Here is a 13,934-nt window from a genome sequence, read left to right on the forward strand (position 1 = left end):
GCACACAGCTCGACCCGACCGAGGGTAAAATGACACCCGACGACATCGAGCACTCACGCGACATTTCAGTCGGTGGGCATGCGCCGGAGTTGGCAGCGCTCTCGCCGACAATTCAAAGGCCTAATAAGGCCATTAAAAAGGTAAATTAAAAGAAATTCTTCGCTGTCTGTCCAACCTTACAGTGGGCGGGCAGGTGAAAAGGCCAAGCGGCCTTTGTTCTTTTCTTTCTTTGGAAACCTCATCCACGGGCGGGATGAGGTTTCCAACTGCGAAAAGTTAAAATAAAACTTTAATTGGTATCGTGGCCCTTCCCATCTGTCAGAGTCACATGAGGGGACATGTCTCAGAACATTTTTAGAAAGCTTTATTTTTCATTTTTGAAGAATGTCCATCTCCCTGATGCAGCTCTGTGCCCCGGAGATTTTCAAGCGAGTGCCCGTGCACATGCTCAAAGTTCAGGCTCCCCCCCCACCCCCCACCACCCACCGCCCCCCACCCTCCCCGGCCCCTGGCCGTGCTGAGCACTGCCGCTCGAGTTTCACGCTGGGCGGGCCCAAATCTGCCTGTCGGCGTGGAATCGCGGCACAGCCCCGATCGCGGTCGGCTTCCTGACCGCCCCCACCACGCCTGCCCGACGAGGGAAAGTTCGTCCCTGGAGGGACCCAAGGGCATAGTTCAGCCCCTTGAGCCTTTTCGCCATTCAATACAATCATGGCTGATCTTCCACCACGACCCCACTTTCCTGCCTGCTCTCTAAATCCCTTTATATATTAAATGTCAGAGACGCAGACCCATTAACTGGGCCGGTGATATTGTTGTTTAATTACTGGTTTTGTTTTTGTTTCACTGCTTTAGGCCCAAGCCTACCAAAGAATGATGTGATTGTAGCTGTCAACTGGACTGGTGTTTACTTTGTTGATGAACAGGAGCAAGTCCTCCTGGAACTTTCCTTCCCAGAAATCACTGCAGTTACCAGCAGCAAGTAAGTACTGGGCTGGAACCCAAAAGCAAACAGTCAAGAAATCCGAATTGAAAGACAATATTAGATATTACAGCTTTGGGGTGGGGGCGCAATGGGATTAGGCACTAGCTTTACAACCCATACTTCAAATTTACTAAAAAAAAAAGAATGGGATTAGTATCTCTTGTTTGGAATTAAGGGTCCTAAGTGTATCATAGAATAATAGAGCACAGAAGGAGGCCATTTAGCCCATCATGCCTGTGCCAATTCTTTGGGTCTAATTGAATAGCTTTATCACTTTCCTGCTCTTTTTACCCTTATTGCCATGTAGCTTTTCCTCCCTTCAAATATTTATCACATTTGCTTTCAAATGTTACTATCGAATCTGATTCTACCATAGTTTCACCCAGTGCACAGTGTTTACAAACAACACATTTTTTTTCCCACATTTAGTGCATGAACATCACCGAAACGGGCCATTTAGCCAAAGTGGTCTATAATGTTTATTCACCACTTGAGCCTCCTCCCACCCTACCTTATCTCACCCTTATCAAAATACCCTTCTATTCCTTTCTTCCTCACGTTTCTTTTATTCTTTCATGGGATGTGAGCGCCACTGACAAAGCCAGTATTTGTTGCCCATCCCTAATTGCCCTTGAACTGAGTATTGTTAGACTATTTCAGAGGGCAGTTAAGAGTTGACTGCATTGCTGTGGGTCTGGATTCACATGTAGGCCAGACCGGGTAAGGACAGCAGATTTCCTACCCTAAAGGGCATTAGTGAACTAGATGGGCTTTTACAACAATTGATGATAATTGTTATGGTCACCATTACTGAGACTAGCTTTCAATTCCAAATTCCACCAGCTAGTGGATTCATCAATGATCTTCCATCATAAGGTCAGAAATGGGCGTGTTCGCTGATGATTGCACAACGTTCAGCATCATTTGCGACTCCTCATATACTGAAGCAGTCCATGTCCAAATGCAGCAAGACCTGGATTCCATCCCTAGTGGAATTTGAACCTGTGTCCCCAAAGCATTAGCCAGGGCCTCTGGGTTACTAGTCTAGTGACACTAACCACTATGCCACCATCTCCCCTCTATCCAGATGCCCTTTTAATACATCTACACTATTGACCCCAACCACTTTCTATAATAGCAAGTTTCACGTTCTAACCACTCTCTGGGTAAAGATGTTCCTCCTGAAATCACGAGTGGATTCTTTCGTGACTGTCTTGTGTTTGTGACTCCTAGATCTATCTTGCCCCCAGGTAAAAAATATCTTCTCTATGTCTACTCTTTCATCGGTTCACCCCTCAGTTTTCTTTCTCTCCCACATGCGGGAGAGAAGATTTCCAATCTTTTCAATCTTTCCAGACTCCGTTTTAGGATCGTTCTAGTGAATCGTTTATTTGCACCTTCTCTGATATATCCTCTCTCTCTAATATGGAGAACAGAACTGTTCATTGTACTCCAAGTGCGATCAAAGCAAGATGTTTGTCCAGCTTCCCCTTAAATTGGAGACGAGCCTAAATCCAGCCTTAGGTAGGATTTTGCTGACAGCAGCAAACTGTCCCTGTTGAGGCTTTCACTGATGATCTCACTTGGACAGGCCGCAGATCGGTTGCTTTTGAGAAATGGGGCGACTTCTGATGTTGCAGTTGATCCATCTTATTAGAGCAGAGTATAGAAACAGAGTATTTGAAATGAGTGATGTTCCATTGCCTAGAATTAACATCCTTTGCTCTGATCAAATAAAATAAATTGAACTTTGATTTTATTTTCAGGATAATTACAAGAAAGACAAAAGTTAAACAAAATTGCGTTGTTTAATATTTATAAAAACATGACAAATCGGAGCAGGATTGGACCAGTCAGCCTGTTGAGTATTCTCTGCTATTCAATATACCTAGCACAAAGGGAGATGGTTGTGGTTGTTGGAGGTCAGTCATCTCAGTTCCAGGACATCACTGCAGGAGTTCCTCAGGATAGTGTCCTCAGCCCAACCATCTTCAGCTGCTTCATCATTGACCTTCCTTCCATCATAAGGTCAGAAGCGGGGATGTTCGCTGATGTTTGCACAATGTTCAGCACCATTCATGACTCCTCAGATGCTGAAGCAGTCCATGTCCAAATGCAGCAAGACTTGGACAATTTGCAGGCTTTAGCTGACAAGTGGCAAGTAATGTTCATGCCACACAAGTGCCAGGCAATGGCCATCTTCATGCAAGAGAGAATCTAATCATCACCATTTGACACTCAATGGCTTTCCCATTGCTGAAACCCCCACTATCAACATCCTGGGGGTTGCTATTGACCAGAAACTGAACTGGACTAGACATATAAATAGAATGGCTACAAGATAAGGTCAGAGGCTAGGAATCCTGCAGTGAGTAACTCACCTTCTGACTCCCCAAAGCCTGTTCATCATCTGCAAGGCGGAAGTCAGGAGTGTGCACTTGCCTGGATTAGTACAGCTCCGACAACACTCTAGAAGCTTGATACCATCCAGGACAAAGCAGCCTGCTGATTGGCACTCCTTCCGCAAAGGCTCACCACCGACGAGCAGTAGCAGCAGTGTGTACCATCTACAAGTTGCACTATAGAAACTCACCAAGGCTCCCTAGGCAGCATCTTCCAAACTGCTACCATCTAGAAGGACAAGGGCAGCAGATACACAGGAACACCACCACTGAAAATTCCCCTCCAAGTCACTCACCATCCTGACTTGAGAATATATCACCCTTCCTTCGCTGTTGCTGGGTCAAAGTGCTGGAACTCCCTTCCTAACAGCACTGTGGGTGCACCTACACTACATGGACTGCAGCGGTTCAAGAAGGCAGCTCACCACCATCTTAAGGGCAATGGAGGATGGGAAATAAATGCTGGCCTAGCCAGCGATGCCCAGATCCCATCAATGAGTTTTTAAAAAAATGATCACGGCTGATCTTGTACCTCATCTCCACTTTCCTGCCTGTTCCCCAAATCTCTCGATTCCCTGAGCGATCAAAACTCTATCAATCTTGGCCTTGAATATACTCCACAGTGGAGCAGCCATAACCTTCTGAAGTAGAGAATTCCAAAGATTCACAACCCTGAGTGAAGATATTTCTCCTCATCGCGGGCCTAAATTGACCCCTTTATCCTGACACTCTGCTCCGGTATTCTAGATTCCTCAGCCAGGGGAAACAACCTCTGTGTCCATCCTGGTCAAGCCCCTTCAGAACCTTTATGCTTCAGTGAGATCAACTCTCATCCTTCCAAACTCATGAGAATATAAACCCAGTTTGCTCAGTGTCTCATCTTAGGACAACCCTCCCACACCAGAAACCATTCTATTGAACCTTTGCTGTACCACCTCGAAGGCAAGTGTACCCTCCCCTAAATATAGAGGCCCAAAGCTGCACTCTATTCCAGATGTGGTCTCAGCAAAGCCCTGTACAATTGTAACAAAACTTCCTTTCTTCTGAGAAAAATAGGAGGATGATGTAAACTGTTGGTTGCTCTTGAACTGCAGAGGTGCTGATGACCGCAAATGATACTTGGGTTCCACCTTAGCTGAAACCTCTCTGTACTGTGGCGCTGAGGGGGTAACATGTTTGTTGCCCTGGTTCCCTCCTCCAAAAGGGCAAATTCAGAACCTTGGCTATGCTGAGATCTGTTAACACCTGGATTGGTAACTGGGGAGAATCTGCTTTCTTTCACTTGGCCTATAAGCCCCCATGGCTCCGAACATCTGGATCAGGGGTCACATTAGTGAAACTTGCCCTATTGTACATAGGAAGATCATGGCCTTGCAAAGCCTGTTTGAGGACTTCAGAAACTTCAGAACAGGAGTAGGCCATTCAGTCCCTTGAGCCTGCTTTGCCATTCAGTCAGATCATGGCTGATCAATAGAAGGATTTCGTAACCCTTAAGATGCAGCTTGCGTTATATAGTGCCGCTAACTAAATAAATCTCAAGGAGCTTCATAGTTTGATTATCAAACAAAATGTATGATAGATGACCAAAAGTTTGATCAAAGCGGGGGGTTTTAAGGATTATCTTAAATGGTATGGAGAGATGAAAATGTTCAGGGAGGGAATTTAAGAGCTTAGGCCCTGGTAGCTGAAGACACGGACACCAATGAGAGAGAGTGAAGAATTTCAGTGATGCTCAAGAGGCCACAATTGTGAAATTGGAGGAGGTTGCAGAGGTAGGAATGGGAAAAGCCATGGACGGATTTGAATACTGGGATGAGAATTTTAAAATTATGATATTGCCGGGCTGAGAGCCAGTGTAGGTCAGTAACCAGGTATTGGGTGAATGGAATTTGATTCATGTGAGTTTGTAAATGCTTAGGGCTACTGTCTGACTTAATCTCTAAATTAGACTAGACTCACCAATTTTCAAAGAATACTGTATTTTTTTATTCTTTCATGAGATGTGGGTGTCGCTAGCAAGGCCAGCATTAGTTGCCCATCCCTAATTGCCCTTGAACCTTGCTAGGTCATTTCAGAGGGGCAGTTGAGAGTTAATCACGATGCTGTGGGTCTGGAGTCACGTGTAGCCAGACTGGGTAAGGACGGCAGATTTCCTCCCCTAAAGGACATTAGTGAACCAGGTGGGTTTTCAAAATAGTAAAGGAATAGCTGTCATGGTCACAACCACCTGATCTTTAGGTTCCAGATTTTATTTATTTAATTTAAATTTCACCACCAGCCATGATGGGATTTGAACCCGTGTCCCCAGAGCATTAACCCAGGCCTCTGGATCAGTAGTAAAGTGACATTACCACGATGCTACCATCTCCCCCAAATGTATGCCAAATACAATGAAAGGGCACCAATATTTGAACCCTGAATAAGGTTGCTGTTCGAGACCTTTGGTTCATTTCGTAACATTCTTCAACATTTTAAAACAGCCAGCGACAATCTAACCATTGCACCTTGATATTCAATGGAATTACCATCGCTGAATCCCCCACTGTCAACATCCTGGGATTAGCACTGACCAGAAGCTGAACTGGACTAGCCATATAAATACAGTAGCTACAAGAGCAAGTCAGAGGCTAGGAACCTGTGGCAAGTAACTCACCACCTGACTCCCCAAAGCTTGTCCGTCATCTGCAAGGCACAAGTCAGGAGTGTGATGGAATACTCTCTACTTGCCTGGATGAGTGCAGCTCCCACAACACTCAAGAAGCTCGACACCATCCAGGACAAAGCAGCCTGCTTGATTGGCACCACATCCACAAACATTCACTCCCTCCACCACCAACGCACAGTATCAGCAGTGAGTACCATCTCTAAGATGCACTGCAGGGATTCACCAGGGCTCCTTAGACAGCACCTTCCAAACCCATGACTGCTACCATCTAGAAGGACAAGGGCAGCAGTTAGATGGGAACACCACCACCTGCAAGTTCCCCTCCAAGCTGCTCACCAGCCTGACTTGGAAACATATCGCTGCTGGGTCATAATCCTGGCACTCCCTCCCTAACAACACCATGGGTGGACCTACACCGCAGAGACTGCAGCGGTTCAAGAAGGCAGCTCACCACCACCTTCTCAAGGGCAATTGGGGATGGACAATAAATGCTGGCCCGGCCAGCATCCCACATCCCGTAAATGAATAAAAACAAATTATCTGGTTATCTTGTTGCTTTTAGTGAGAGCTTGTTGTGTGCAAATTAGCTGCTGTGTTTCTACAGTGTCTAAACATCACAAAGTACTTTGTTGGCTGCAAAATGCTTTGAGATGCGTGGCTGTCATGAAAGGCACCATACAAATTAAGTAGTCTTGTCTATTTTTTGTAGTGGGGAAGAAGCAAAACTTGAGGTAAGGGCAAATGAATGTCCTATTGGGTGAGCCTGCTACCTTTGGTTGATGTTGGCAATGTCACTCGAGGATCCTAGATAAGGAATTGGTTCTATGCACCCCTGGATTTGGGTACAAAAAACTCTCATCAACTTATTCCCCACCAGACAGAATCGTAGTCATGGGCATTTGTTGAACAGCATTTGTCTTTTCTGTGATCCCTTTTATTGTTTATGTTCAGTCAAAGCCCAAACAATAATGGTTATCTAGGTGAGAAACTAGAATGTAGCTAATGACTGTGAAAGCTGCTCATCATTCCATAAATTAAAACAACATATTCAGTAGGACAAGGAAGAAAAAAGATAAAGTACCTTCAAAGTAGGGGCTAGCGAGCTTGTGGGCCTGTCATATTGAAGGATGAGAGGAGAGGTACTATTGAAATATCAGAAATTAGTGTCACTGCTGAAAAGCCTCCATGTTTGGATTCTAGGGGAGGCAAAATGCAAGGGCAGAGCTTCACACTGGCAACCATTAAAGGTGACGAATACACCTTCACCTCCAACAATGCAGAGGATATCCGGGACCTTGTGGTGACTTTCCTGGAGGGGCTGAGAAAGAGGTCAAAGTTTGTGGTTGCTCTGCAGGATAACCCTAACACTGGTGAGTGAGAGCTGGACGGCTATTAACAGTAGTCAGTAGTCGGTAATCCAAGGGTCTGTACAGTGTTATAAGCTGCTTGAATGGCCCTTCATATTTGCCTGAGTGAGAGGATTGTTTAGAAACCCATAGACGCATGTATTTTTTTCCTTTTTGTTTTGGTCACTTAGCACCCAAGGGCCTTCCTCTCTCATTCCCTTCCATCCCTCACAGGAAGAAATCATTTTTAATGTCCCTATGATTTTCCCCCGTGATTGCACACCCGCTGTGTCCTGGAGATAGACCTTCAATTCCTGGAGACCCCAGGCCAATCCTGGAGGGTTGGCAACCCTACATGAGAATTCTCCCTGTATTCTTAGAATGACAATTTTTGATTGGAGTCATCTTTAGGCCTGTGCTTCTATAGAAGGGAAAATAATTTTCCTCTTCCAAATCCAGTGGCGTACTCCATCTAAATCGTGCAGGGTAAGAGTAAAACTAAATGTGGGAAATATAATAACCTATTCACTCTCTGAAGCTCCCCCACCCCCTACAAACTTCCACCAAATGACTACCTGACTCAGGCCAGCTGGTCTAACGAGCAGGATTTTGGTTTTGGTGTCGGGACCTGAATGCCAGGATCATTTCTGGGTTCAAACCCCAGACGGAGTCACCCACTGCTGCTGGGAGGACACCTCTTCTCACTGACCACGTTTTAGCCACCACGTGGGTACCACATTCTGACTGGAAAATTCCAGCCAGTGAGGGGAAGGGCCTGAATAGACCCCTTAGCGGCCTCAATTGGCTCCCCGCCATTGGCGGGCAGGTAGCCATCACAGCCCAGCCCGACCTCCTTAAAGCTGTCCCTGAAGTCAGACCGTGCTGGCGAATGGGCACACCGGCCTACGATGGAAAATTCAGGGCTCATCCGACTCCGTTCCCACCTCCCGGGCTTTCAAAACTTGCCCAACGTTTCCCAACCAATGACTTTGAAACTGGACACCGAAAGGTATGGTCATAACCTGTAGAGCCTTTCAGTTAGATCAGGCTGCTCTAGCAGGTTAACGCATTTGCCTACCTTGGTTCTCTTGCCTAACAAATAAAAACAATCAATCTTCAGTTGACTCCCGCAGCCCCTTTCACCTTTCTCAGTGTTGAGGTTAGTAACAATGATGCTTAGGAACCTTCCTGTTGGGTGATAACACCACATTGACCCCCATTCTGGCTGGTTGAAATGTTGATGCTTGTTTCTTGTGCAGTTGGCGATGATTTGACATTCCTGAGCTTCATGAAAGGAGACCTGATCCTTCTGGATCATGACACCGGGGAGCAGGTGATGAACTCTGGCTGGGGTCATGGAATGAATGAAAGGACCAAACTGAAGGGTGACTTCCCAACTGACTGCGTCTATGTATTACCTACAGTCACCAAGCCACCAGCTGAAATTGTGGTAAATATTTTTGCGGTTTTAATGTGTTGGCTTTTGGCATAGAGGAAAGAATGGGCTTGCATTTATATATAGCACCTAATGGAGTCCACTAGATATCCATCTCAAAGTCCTTCATGTCAAATAAATTACTTTTTGAAGTATGTCCACTGTAATATAGACAAATGTAGCAGCCAATTTGCATACAGAAAGATCCAACAAACAACAATTGAATTAAATGATTATTGAGTATTACAGAAAAGAGTGACATGTTGTCGAAGCTTTTCATCTTGCACTCATCAGGGCAGATGCAAGAATGCCAGATTTCAAAGGGAGCAACAATTTCTGCTGCATGAGTAAAGGATGCTCATTGGTTGGCAAGTCGGCTCTGGTTGAGGTGTTGCCATGGTGAATGCACTGGAGAACAATTGTCCCTGGTGCATTCTCCTGTGCTTGCAGGCAGGAGAGAGGAAAATCAGTCCTCACCCCCTTTGTCAATCACTATCCAAGTATATGGGCACCACCGGCAAGGCCAGCATTTGTTGCCCATTCTAATTGCCCTTGAAAAGAGTGTCTTGACCAGCCATTCAGAGGGCAGTTAAGAGTCAACCACATTGTTGCGGCTCTAGAGTCACATGTAGGCCAGACCAGGTAAGAATGGCAGATTTCCAATTGAGCCAATTTCCAAGTGAGCCAATTGATAGTTTCATGGTCACCATTACTGAGACTAGCCTTATATTCCAGATTTATTAATTGAATTTAAATTCCACCAGCTACAGAAGGATTCAAACCCATGTTCAAATTAGTCTGGGCCTCTGGATTACTAGTTCAGTGGCATTACCACTATGCCACCATCTCCACTGGATGAGAACAGGGAGGGTTGGGCTTGGCTGTAAATTCTTCCACAGTTGAATAGTCTATTGATGATCACGTTCTAGGCTCTCAAAGACCTGACTTAGTGTCCAGAAGATCAGGGTGTATAATCGACACCACCATTAAAATGTCTTTTTTTTTAATTTGTCCATGAGACGTGGATGTATTTTCCATCCAAAACTACCTTTGAGCAGGTGGTGGTAAGCCATTGCCTTGAACCACTGGAGTTGGTCTGGCGTACGTATTCCCACAGTGCTGTTGGGGTGGGAATTTCCAGAATTTTGACCGTACTTATTTCCAAGTCGAGATGGTGTGGGGCTTGGAGGAGAATTTGTAGGTGGTGCTGATCCAAATTGTCCACTACCCTTGTTCTGCTAGGTGGTGGAGGTCACTGGCTTGGTCATGTATGTAGTTATCATTTGTGGGATCTTGCTGTACACGAAATTAGCTGACAAGTTCACCCAAATTCACTTGAAGGTTTTTTTAAAAAAAAACAATGAATTACTTTTCGTGTCCCAAGAATGTTAAAAAAAATGCTATAAAAGTGCAAGCTTCATTTTGCTTCTGTCTTCCTTCCCAGTTCTTCACTCAACTGGACTTCCTCCACAGGTGAGCTTAGATATTGAGTTGCAACATCTAACATCAGTGTTCCCATATTTAGTTGTTTGGTAGTACAGAACCTGAGTATTTCTGAAAAAAAACACATGTTGTTGAAGCTTTTCATCTTGCACTCATCAGGACAATTCACATGAATACCAAATGTAAAGGTGGTAACAATTTATAATCATGAAGAGAGTGCTAATTGGTTGGCAAGTGGACTCTGGTAGTGTGTTGCTATGGAGAATGCACCAGTTTTCATATTTGTATTTTCCAGCAAGTTAATACATGGCAATAGGAATTCTAGATATAACTATCTAATTCCCACTCCTTCCTTTCTATCTCCATTACCCCTGCTTGCAAATGCTGGATCCAATTGCAATTCAGTGACTACATCTCAAAATATTTATTTATTTAAAAGCTTTCAGAAGTCCTGTTATCATGAAAGGCGCTATACGAAATACAATCCTTTTTCATTGTTGTCCTGGCTATGATGGATACAAATCAGGAATGGATCTAACAACCTTACTTCTCTCATTTTAATGCTAAGGCCTTGGACCATCTGACTCATAGAAACTTGCAGCATAGGAGGAGGCCATTCTACCCATCCAACCTCTGCTGATTGTTTGAAACATCTATCCAATTAGACCTACTATTCTGCTAGCTCCACACAGCTGGCATATTATTCCTTTATAAGTATTTATCCAATTCCCTTTTAAAGTTTCTGATTGAATCTGTTTCCACAGCAGAATTCAAGCAATGTGTTCCAAAAAATAATTTCACTTCTTCATCTTCCCTCTTGCCAGTGATAATTTTTTTTTCTAGTTATCAAATCTCCTGCCAGTGGAAACATTTTCTCCTTATTTATTCTACCAATTTTGAACATCACTCTTAAATCTTCCCTAAACCTACTTGGCTCCCAAGGAGAAGTATCCCAACAAGTAAATACTTCTTGACTTGTCTTGCAGTGCCTGGTTACCATGACGCCAGGCCAGAGGCAAGAAGCCATCAAGACTTCCCAGTTGTCCATATCAGAGTTGGAGGAGAAGGTTAAGCCTTACACGCTGGAGGAGTTCTCATATGACTACTTCAGGTAGGTCACCTCCTCCAACAAGAGGAGAGAGGAAAATGTTGACTTAATTTCATGACATACTTGAAACATTTCCAACTAAGCGCTTTAAGAGTTTCATAATCTTTTTATTTCCTTTACTTTTTCTCAAATCCTAGGCCACCTCCGAAGCACACCTTGAGCCGGGTGATGATCACAAAGAATCGTGGGAAAGACAAAATGTGGTCTTGCACCCGGGAGCCAATCAAACAGCCTCTACTGAAGAAGCTGTTGAACAATGATGAGCTGTCTCAAGAATCCTGCCTCGTGTTCATAGATATCCTTTTATGCCTCCTCAGGAATAGGGTTTTCGGTGCCGATCTGCTTAAGAAATACTGACCCAATAACACAAAATAGTCGTTATGCAAATTAGGAGCAGGACTAGGTCCCTTGGGCCAGCTCTGCCATTTAATAAGATCATAGATGATCTGGTTGTAACCTCAACTCCGCATTCCCACCAAATGGGTATGTACCTGTTGGCTCAGTGGTCAACTGAGCTTGTTCATATTGTATCCAATTCTGGGCACCACACTTCAGGAAGGATGTCAAGGCCTTGGTGTATGAGTGAAAGAGATTTACCAGAACATTTCTCAAAATGTGAGACTTCAGTTAAGTGGGGAGACTTGAGAAGTTGGGATTGTTTTCCTTGGAGCGTAGGTGATTAATTTTGATAATTAGCCATAGTCCGCGAAGGATCGTGGGCATTTCTCTCCATTTGATAGAGGCAATTGATCATATATAATTTGGGGGGAGGAGGCGTGGGGCAAGGTGAGGAGGCAGGTCTCCATGAACTGCCACAGCCAGTGCGGGGATTGAACCCGTGACTTTGGCATCCTTCTACATCATGTTCTAGCCATCTAAGTTAATTGCCCTTGTCTCCCACCTCAGAGATGCTAAAAGGCAGATTTAATAGAGGTGCTCAAAATTATGAAAGGCCTTGATAAATCAATAAGAAGAAACTGTTTCCACTGGTGGATGGGTCAGTGATCAGTGGACATAGGTTTAATGTGCTTGGCAAAAGAGCCAGAAAGGAGATGAGATATTGTTTTACTCAGCAATTTGATATGGCCCCATGGAATAGAATCATAGAATGGTTACAGCACGGAAGGTGGACATTTGGCCCATCAAGTCTCTGCTGGCTCTCTGCAAGATCAGTTGGTCCCATTCCCTTGATCCTTCCCCACAATTCCCCTTCCCTGCAATCCTTTTCTCTTCTGGTGCTTATCCAATTCTCTTTTGAAAGCCACAATTGAACCTGCCTCCGCCACACACTCAGGCAGTGCATTCCAGATCCTAAGCACTTGCTGCTTAGAAAGGACTTTCCTCACGTAGTCAGTAGATCTTTTGCCATTCACCTTATATTGGTGTTCGACCCTTCCCACAAATGGGAACAGTATCTCACTATCTTGACCCTTCATGATTTCAAACACCTCTAGACTTAATTATCTGGAAGGGATTCAATAGCAATTTTTGAAGGAGAATTGGGTGTATACTGAAAGGGGGAAAATAAAACTGCAGGGCTGCCAGGATAAAGTAAGGGGTGGGGGGGTGGTGGGAATAATTGAATATCTGTTTCAATGAGCTGGCACAGCTACAGTGAGCCTAATGGCTTCCTATGCTGAATGGTCCTATGATTAGAGGTGTTTCACAGTTAGGAAGTTAATACTGTTTAGTGCATTCTTTGTTTGTGTTTTCTCCCCATCCACAGGCACCAGTCACCCTCCCCTAGTATCTTGTCCTGGTGTCCCTCTGTATCCATGAATCTAGATGGTGAGTGTAGAGTGCCTCCCATCAAAATGCTTATTCTTCATCCACGAATGTAGAGTTTGACTGCCATTTCAGTACACCTTAACAGGACTGGGACTAAAGTCCTTGCAGGGAGGTTTGCTAATGCTGTTTGGAAGGATTTAAACTAGATTAGCTGGGGATGGGAACCTGAGGAGAAATGGAGTGGAGAGGAGAAAAACTGGCAGTGGGAAGTAGAGTATTAACTGATATGGAGGATAGATCAGCATATAGTAGTATCAAAGTAATTGAAGTACTTGGAGAGTTTTATAGAATTAGAGTAGGCAGTAGTAAGTCATTAGATGGGGCCAGAGTAAGGGGGAAAGTTAGAACAAGCCCAAATCCGGGTTAGTGTGCATGTATGTGAATACATGGAGTGTGGTTAATATGATTGGTGAACCATGGCTGTTATGAGAGGGCAGGCAATATTTGCCAGGCTGACCAAATCCACAAGGGAAACTTGGCCCTGCTATCATGACAATATTGCAATTTGTATTTATTACGAGAAGGCTTGTGCACTGAAGTCAGAAGTAATGAATCCACTGCCACCTTTAGAAATTTTAAAGATTAAATTAAAACATCCCTTAAGAAAAGAAGAGCAGACTTTAAACACACACAGGATTGCAGTTATAACAGTTCCCCAAATTTCTACTTAACCAGACTCCCAACTATACCCACCAACACCGCCCTCCACCCGCTGCCCCATTTAAGGCAACAGCCCAAATAAATTCCAAATGTATAAAGTCA

The 13,934-nt window shown here is 44.4% G+C and overlaps 1 protein-coding gene across 1 annotated transcript in view; it reads left to right on the forward strand.

The window, feature by feature from the left end:
- The window catches only part of myo7aa (myosin VIIAa), a 486,672-nt gene that overhangs the window by 441,296 nt on the left and 31,442 nt on the right, over positions 1–13,934 (forward strand). Inside the window, exons 34-38 of the mRNA XM_041198962.1 lie at positions 856–982; positions 7,253–7,422; positions 8,658–8,848; positions 11,263–11,387; positions 11,522–11,679. Of these exons, the coding sequence (XP_041054896.1) occupies positions 856–982; positions 7,253–7,422; positions 8,658–8,848; positions 11,263–11,387; positions 11,522–11,679 (771 nt within the window). The remainder of the gene's footprint in view (positions 1–855; positions 983–7,252; positions 7,423–8,657; positions 8,849–11,262; positions 11,388–11,521; positions 11,680–13,934) is intronic.

The sequence above is a fragment of the Carcharodon carcharias genome, chromosome 11, assembly GCF_017639515.1.
Source record: "Carcharodon carcharias isolate sCarCar2 chromosome 11, sCarCar2.pri, whole genome shotgun sequence".
Taxonomy (NCBI): domain Eukaryota; kingdom Metazoa; phylum Chordata; class Chondrichthyes; order Lamniformes; family Lamnidae; genus Carcharodon; species Carcharodon carcharias.